The sequence below is a fragment of the Gopherus flavomarginatus genome, chromosome 23 (genome assembly GCF_025201925.1).
Source record: "Gopherus flavomarginatus isolate rGopFla2 chromosome 23, rGopFla2.mat.asm, whole genome shotgun sequence".
Lineage (NCBI taxonomy): Eukaryota > Metazoa > Chordata > Testudines > Testudinidae > Gopherus > Gopherus flavomarginatus.
The window spans coordinates 16,872,249-16,880,119 of NC_066639.1; the positions used below are offsets into that span (position 1 = coordinate 16,872,249).

Below are 7,871 nucleotides of genomic sequence, written 5' to 3' on the forward strand. Positions count from 1 at the left end.
CCGCTGCCTGCCCTCAGCAGACCCTCGGGCTGGTCTGTGTCCCGCGCTGGGGCAGCTGTGTACATAGTTACAGATGTGTGGTGGGGGGGGGAGTTGGGGTCGGGCCCCCAAGGCTGCCCCCCCGCTTGCTGTATAAAGCCTGTGTGTCTCCCGCACCCGCCCGCCCATCACACACACACACACACCTCGTGTACATAGTTGTAATATATGGGGGGGGAACCCTACCGAAAATAAAAATTACACTGAAGACTATATTTAAAAACCAATCTTAAAGCCGCTTGGGGGGAAGGAGCTGCATGCTGGTAAAAATTACCCCCCCCCCGCGCCCGTGGTGTTCACCCTGCCCCCCCCGAAGTGTCCGGCCCCCACATTTCTACCTTTTGCATGGGTTGGTTTGTACAAATTTACATTAAAAAGGAGAAAACAAAACCCGAAGTCAGCGTGATGTGGGGGGGGTCGTCTTGGGGGCGGGGGGGTCCGGCCAGGAGGGGGTTTGGGAGGAAATGCCCCCCCCCGGCGGGGCCTGCGGAACTACCCGCCACTGGGCGGCCCCGGACCCGGCGGGATTCGCTGCTGCTGGGCGGGGGGGGGGGGCTAGATCCGGCCGGGGGGGGCACGTGTCATCCCCCCGGGGGAACTGATGGGGGGAGGGGGGGTCTTCGACCTGGGGACCCAGGAGTCCGGGAGGGGGGAGGGGCTGCGTCCCTCCACCCTGTCACCCCTCCCCCCTGTGCTGGGGGGGAGCCCTGCCCTGCGCCTCCCCTTTAAGTGGGGGGAGGAGGGGCCTGAATTGCCCCTATAAGCCCCCCCGTGGTTATTTGTCCGCCGACGCGCCTCCCCTTTAAGGCGGCCGGGTATTAATTCCCTTTAAGGGCGCGCGGGGTCCGCAGGCAGCGACGTGCCCCTTTAAGAAGCCGGTGGGGGGGAGGGGTGTGGTTTTATGCCCTCCGACATTGCGCGCGCCCCGCCCCTTTAAGGCGGGCGGGCGCTTCCGGGTGCGGCGGTGACGCGGCGTGACGCGGCGGAAGGGGCGGGGCGCGGCGCCATGGCGGAGCTGGACTTGCTGGGCTCCATCCTCAGCGCCATGGAGCGGCCGCCCGGCCTGGGCGACCAGGAGACGCGGCGCCGCGCGCGAGGTCAGGGGTCACGGGGCGGGGCCGAGCCGCCGGGGCGGGGGGGCGGGGAGCGGGAGAGCCCATGGCCCCGCCCACCGGGACTGGCCCCGCCCACGGCCCATGACCCCGCCCACCGGTACTGGCCCCGCCCACCGCGGCAGAGCCTCACCCCTGGCCCCGCCCACCGGGAACTGGCCCCGCCCAGGGCCCATGGCCACGCCCACCGGGACAGAGGCTCACTTCTTGTCCCCGCCCCCTGGGAACTGGCCCCGCCCACCGGGCCAGAGCCTCGCCCGTGGCCCCGCCCACCACCCCGGCACACAGCCCCGCCCCATGCCCCTGTGTCAGAGTCCCGCCTAGCTCCCCTGGCCCCGCCCACCTGGACACAGCCCCGGCCCCGCCCACCGGGAACTGGCCCCGCCCACCTGGACACAGCCACGCCCACTGGGACAGAGCCTCACCCCGTGGCCCCGCCCACCACCTCGGGACACAGCCCCCCCATCCCCCCGTGTCAGAGCCCCGCCCAGCACCCCTGGCCCCACCCCACGGGACAGGACCTCCCCTGTAGCTCCCCCCCCGCTAAGCCCCGCCCAGCGCCTCGGCCCCGCCCCCTGGACAAAACCCCGCCCGAAGGCCCCATCTCAGAGCCCTGCCCTGTAGCTCCCCCCGCTAAGCCCCGCCCAGCGCCTCATGGCCCCGCCCCCTGGACAAAACCCCGCCCCAAGGCCCCATCTCAGAGCCCCGCCCTGTAGCCCCCCCTGCTAAGCCCCGCCCAGCGCCTCATAGCCCCGCCCCCTGGACAAAACCCCGCCCCAAGGCCCCATCTCAGAGCCCCGCCCTGTAGCCCCCCCGCTAAGCCCCGCCCAGCTCCTCATGGCCCCGCCCCCTGGACAAAACCCCGCCCCAAGGCCCCATCTCAGAGCCCCGCCCTGTAGCCCCCCCGCTAAGCCCCGCCCAGCTCCTCATGGCCCCGCCCCCTGGACAAAACCCCGCCCCAAGGCCCCATCTCAGAGCCCCGCCCTGTAGCCCCTGTTCCCCGCCCCGGTCACCATGGCCCTCACCCCCCTGGGGTGGGTCTTCCATCACCACCCCCCGCAGCCATATGGCCCTGACCTCGGGGGAGGGCTGTTATAGGGGCCAGGCTATAAATAGACAGGGGGCTGGGGGCGGGTTGCTGTAGAGACTGGGCTATAAATAGACAGGAGATGGGGGAGGGGCGCTATATAGACCAGTCTATATATGGGACCCGACCTGCCTGGTGCTCACGGTCAGGCTGGCAGCGCTGATGGTTCCTGGCTCTGCATCGACCCTGGTGCCCTCCGGCTCCAGGACCCCCCATGCGTCAGGCCCAGGACCCCACCGGTCGCTACGGGAAGGCCTTATGGACTAAGCGAGGCAGGAGAGACAGACCCTGCCGTGCCCGACTCTGGAGCTGGAGCTCTCAGCATCAGCAGGGAACCCCGTGCCCCCCAGAGCCAGGGAGAGAACCCAGGAGTCCGGGCTCCCACCCCCTCCCCGCTCTGCCCCCCAGACCCTGAGCTGCTGTTTCTCTCACCCTGGCAGAACAAGCCGCCCGGCTGAAGAAGCTACAGGAGCAGGAGAAGCGGCAGAAGGTGGAGTTCAGAAAGAGGGTGAGTGACCCACAGAGGCAACCATGGGGCCGGGTGGGAGCCGGCACCCCCTAGACCGGACATTGTCCTGCCCCATTCCCTGCCCCTTGAGCTTTCCCTTCCGTCTCCCCTTGCAGATGGAGAAGGACGTATCCGATTTCATCCAGGACAGCGCACAGACCAAGAAGAAATTCCAGCCCATGAACAAGCTTGAACGCAGCATCCTGTGAGGCTCCGCGGGGGGGCGGGAGGGGAATGCGGGGAGGGGATCTCACTGCTGGGCAAGGGGTCCCCCGGTAACCGGCCGCCCTGCCCCAGAGGTGGCTGCATCTCAGCGCCAGGTGAGGGGTCCCTGGGTAACTGGCCGCCCCGCCCCAGAGGTGGCTGCATCTCAGCACCAGGTGAGGGGTCCCTGGGTAACCAGCTGCCCCGCCCCAGAGGTGGCTGCATCTCAGCGCCGGGCGAGGGGTCCCTGGGTAACCAGCCGCCCCGCCCCAGAGGTGGCTGCATCTCAGTGCCGGGCGAGGGGTCTTTCGGTTCAGCCCCTGGAACTTTTGCTCCATGTGTCGGTAAATCGAGTTCTCCCCTTGCTCGCGCCCCAGGCACGACGTGGTGGAAGTGGCCGGCCTGACGTCCTTCTCCTTCGGTGACGATGAGGAGAGTCGTTATGTCATGATCTTTAAGAAGGTGAGCGACACCCCCCCTGCCCCGCCCTCCCCCCCAGAACCACGGAGAGAACCCAGGATTCCTGGCTTGCAGCCCCCCTGCTCTGACCCACCAGCCCCCACTCCCCTCCCAGAGCCGGGGAGAGAACCCAGGAGTCCTGGCTCCCAGCACCCCCGCTCTACCCACCAGCCCTCACTCCCCTCCCAGCACTGGGGAGAGAACCCAGGAGTCCTGGCTTCCAGGCCCCCTGCTCCAACTCACCAGCCCCCACTCTCCTCCCAGAGCCGGGGAGTGAACCCAGGAGTCCTGGCCCCCAGCCCCCCTGCTCTGACCCACCAGCCCCCACTCCCCTCCCAGAGCCAGGGAGAGAACCCAGGAGTCCTGGCCCCCAGCCCCCCTGCTCTAACCCACCAGCCCCCACTCCCCTCCCAGAGCCAGGGAGAGAACCCAGGAGTCCTGGCTCCCAGCCCCCCCTGCTCTAACCCACCAGCCCCCACTCCCCTCCCAGAGCCAGGGAGAACCCAGGAGTCCTAGCTCCCAGCCCCCCTGCTCTGACCCACCAGCCCCCACTCCCCTCCCAGAGCCGGGGAGAGAACCCAGGAGTCCTGGCTCCCAGCTCCCCTGCTCTAACCCACGAGCCCCCACTCCCCTCCCAGAGCTGGGGAGAGAACCCAGGAGTCCTGGCTCCCAGCCCCCCTGCTCTGACCCACGAGCCCCCACTCCCCTCCCAGAGCCAGGGAGAACCCAGGAGTCCTGGCTCCCAGCCCCCCTGCTCTGACCCACCAGCCCCCACTCCCCTCCCAGAGCCAGGGAGAACCCAGGAGTCCTAGCTCCCTTGCGCTGTGGGGCTGGGGCTCAGGTGGGGACAGCGTGCGGGAAGCCCTCGGGGCCGTGGAGTTGCTCACGCTTTGCCCCCCCTCCCCCAGGAGTTCGCCCCGTCGGACGAGGAGCTGGAGGCCTATCGCTGTGGGGAGGAATGGGACCCACAGCGGGCCGAGGAGAAACGCCGCCTCAAGGTGTGTGGGGGGACCCCCCCCGGGCTGTGCTGGGAGGGATTTGGGGGGGCTGGGGCATCTCTCCCCCCGTCTGTCCTTGGGTGGGCAGGGCTGTGCGGAGGGGGGGTCTTCCCCATGGGCGGGGCTGAGGTCTCACTGCTCTGTCTGTGGGGGCGTGTCTTTCTCTGGGTGGGCGTGGCCAAGGTGTCACCTCCTCTCTGTAGGGGGCGTGTCCTTATTTGGGTGGGCGGGGCCAAGGTGTCACCTCCTCTCTGTAGGGGGCGTGTCTTTCTCTGGGTGGGCGTGGCCAAGGTGTCACCTCCTCTCTGTAGGGGGCGTGTCCTTATTTGGGTGGGCGGGGCCAAGGTGTCACCTCCTCTCTGTAGGGGGCGTGTCTTTGGGTGGGTGGGGCCAAGGTCTCACCTCCTCTCTAGGGGGCGTGTCCTTATTTAGGTGGGTGGGGCCAAGGTGTCACCTCCTCTCTGTAGGGGGCGTGTCCTGATTTGGGTGGGCGGGGCCAAGGTGTCACCTCCTCTCTGTAGGGGGCGTGTCTTTCTCTGGGTGGGCGGGGCCAAGGTCTCACCTGCTCTCTGTAGGGGGCGTTTCTCTGGGTGGGTGGGGCCAAGGTGTCACCGCCTCTCTGTAGGGGGCGTGTCTTTCCTTGGGTGGGCGGGGCCAAGGTGTCACCTCCTCTCTGTAGGGGGCGTGTCTTTCTCTGGGTGGGCGGGGCCAAGGTGTCACCTCCTCTCTGTAGGGGGCGTGCCCTTAATTGGGTGGGCGGGGCCAAGGTGTCACCTCCCCTCTGTAGGGGGTGTGTCTCTGGGTGGGCGGGGCCAAGGTGTCACTTCCCCTCTGTAGGGGGTGTGTCTCTGGGTGGGCGGGGCCAAGGTCTCACCTCCCCTCTGTAGGGGGTGTGTCTTTCTCTGGGTGGGTGGGGCCTAGCAGCATGGATGGGTGGGGCTGGGGCCTGTCCCCTTGTGTCCCCCCCGTCTCATGCTCCCGTCCCCCCCCCCAGGAGCTGGCTCAGAGGGAGGCAGAGCAGGAGGCGCTGAGGGGCCCGGCCGTGGTGAACCCCAACACCGACTACAAGGACAAGTACAGTCACCTCATCGGCAAGGAGGCGGCCAAGGACGCCGCCCACACCATGCAGGCCAACAAGGCGTACGGCTGCGGTGAGCGCCGGCCCGGACGCCTGGGTTCTCTGCCTGGGGCTGGTGGGTTAGAACGAGGGGGGAGTTGGGAGCCAGGATTCCTGGGTTCTCCCCCCGTCCTTGGGAGGGGAGTGGGGGCTGGTGGGTCAGAGCAGGGGGGGCTGGGAGCCAGGACTCCTCGGTTCTCCCCCCGGCTCTGGGAGGGGAGTGGGGGCTGGTGGGTCAGAGCAGGGGGGCTGGGAGCCAGGACTCCTGGGTTCTCTCCCCGGCTCTGGGAGGGGAGTGGGGGCTGGTGGGTGACAGCAGGGGGGGCTGGGAGCCAGGACACCTGGGTTCTCTCCCTGGCTCTGGGATGGCAGTGGGGGCCGATGGGTTAGAGCAGGGGGGTCTGGGAGCCCGGACTCCTGGGTTCTCTCCCCGGCTCTGGGAGGGGAGTGGGGGCTGGTGGGTTAGAACGAGGGGGGGCTGGGAGCCAGGATTCCTGGGTTCTCTCCCTGGCTCTGGGAGGGCAGTGGGGGCCGATGGGTTAGAGCAGGGGGGTCTGGGAGCCCGGACTCCTGGGTTCTCTGCCCGGCTCTGGGAGGGGAGTGGGGACTGGCGGGTGACAGCAGGGGGGGCTGGGAGCCAGGACTCCTGGGTTCTCTCCCCGGCTCTGGGAGGAGAGTGGGGGCTGGTGGATTAGAGCAGGGGGGGGCTGGGAGTCAGGACTCCTGGGTTCTCTCCCCGGCTCTGGGAGGGGAGTGGGGGCTGGCGGGTGACAGCAGGGGGGCCTGGGAGCCAGGACTCCTGGGTTCTCTCCCCGGCTCTGGGAGGGGAGTGGGGGCTGGCGGGTGACAGCAGGGGGGGCTGGGAGCCAGGACTCCTGGGTTCACTCCCCGCTCTCCTGTCCAGTTCCCGTGGCGAACAAGCGGGACACGCGCTCCATCGAGGAGGCCATGAACGAGATCCGGGCGAAGAAGCGGCTGCGGCAGAGCGAAGATGAGGGGCCGGGCGGGGCCGGGACCTCCTAGTGCTGCAGGGGGGCGTCCTGCCCCAAGTGGTGGGGGCAGGGAGCAGATCTCAGGGACTGACCCCAGACCTGCTGCTGTGTGTGAACCTTGCTTGGGGCATCCTGACTGGTGGGGGGGGAGGGGCTGCCCTGCCCCCCATGTACCCAGGTATCCCCCCCCAGTATTTACCCGGTAGCCTAGGAGTGATTTTAGGTTTTCACTTGGGGCGGGGACATATTTTAAGTGATTTTGTTTGGAATTGTTTTTTGTCTCCAGCTCGGGGAGGGGGTGCGTGTGAGCAGGGGGAGGGGAGCCCCCAGCGGGGGCGGGGGGAGAATCTATTTTTGGGGTGAGGTGGGGAATAGAGGTCTGAGTGCAGTGTCGCTTTCCCCCACCGGAGGGCGCCGGGGGCCGCCGAACAGGCTGCAGCATCCCACTTCTGCCACCAGAGGGCACTTGTCAGATGGGGGGGTCACCGTCTCCCCCCATGTCTCACTTCCCTCCCCCAGTCTTGGAGACATTAGACTCCCCTTTGAAAGGGTTATGGGGAAAAGTCCTAGCTCCCCCCACAAGGAGGGTGACGGGGGCCCCCTAACCTGTGGGGGGCAGCATTGGGAATCCCGGGGGGGGGAGAGGAAGGCACCCTGGTGTCTCTGGGGTGGGGGAGAGGAATGAGGCTAGGATGTCTGCAGGGGGGGATCCCTGCCTGTGGGGGTCAGGGGGGCTGGCTGGGGGAGATTTTAACCTGTTCTCCTTGCTGGGAGCCCCTCAGCTAATGGGGGTGGGGGGGGGATTTGCTTGTTATTTAAGTGTAAATAGAATCAATCTCCACCGCTGCGGTGGGGGGGCAGCCACATCCCTGGTGATCCCCGCCGCCACCCTCCCAGCCATGTGTTGTGGGGTATGTGCCCCCCTGTGGGTGGTAAGGAGGGGGGGCCGTAGGAGCAGCTGTATTGCCCCCAATAAACTCCTCTCTGTTTAACCACGATCAACGCGGCTCCTCGTGTCTGGGTGGGGTTTTAGAGAAACTCTCGGTGTGACTGGGGCTGGGCACAGCTGTGTGTCAGGTGCCCCATACCGCACCCACTGGAGATTCCCCCTCCTGCACACAGTGCCGGGGCCAGCCAGGGTCAGCTTGCCAGGGGTCCCTGCGGGAACCGTTGGGACAAGAACGGCCACTGCTAAAGCCACTCCCTGCTCCCCCCACGGCATCCATTGCTCCCTTGTGGGGGGAGAACTCCTCTGTCCCTCCCCTCTTGCATCTCCCTCCGAGAGCCAGGGAGAGAACCCAGGAGTCCTGGCTCCCAGCCCTCCTGCTCTGACTCACCGGCCCCCACTCCCCTCC

At 67.7% G+C, this 7,871-nt stretch overlaps 1 protein-coding gene across 1 annotated transcript; it reads left to right on the top strand.

Annotated features, from left to right (window-relative positions):
- Positions 1-1,026: 1,026 nt before the first annotated feature.
- On the top strand, positions 1,027-7,514 carry SPAG7 (sperm associated antigen 7). The gene is made up of 7 exons (XM_050933348.1): positions 1,027-1,136; positions 2,679-2,746; positions 2,863-2,951; positions 3,328-3,412; positions 4,318-4,407; positions 5,402-5,558; positions 6,429-7,514. The coding sequence occupies exons 1-7, from the start codon at positions 1,046-1,048 to the stop codon at positions 6,545-6,547; spliced, it is 699 nt and encodes a 232-aa protein (XP_050789305.1). The 5' UTR covers positions 1,027-1,045; the 3' UTR covers positions 6,548-7,514.
- Positions 7,515-7,871: the final 357 nt, after the last annotated feature.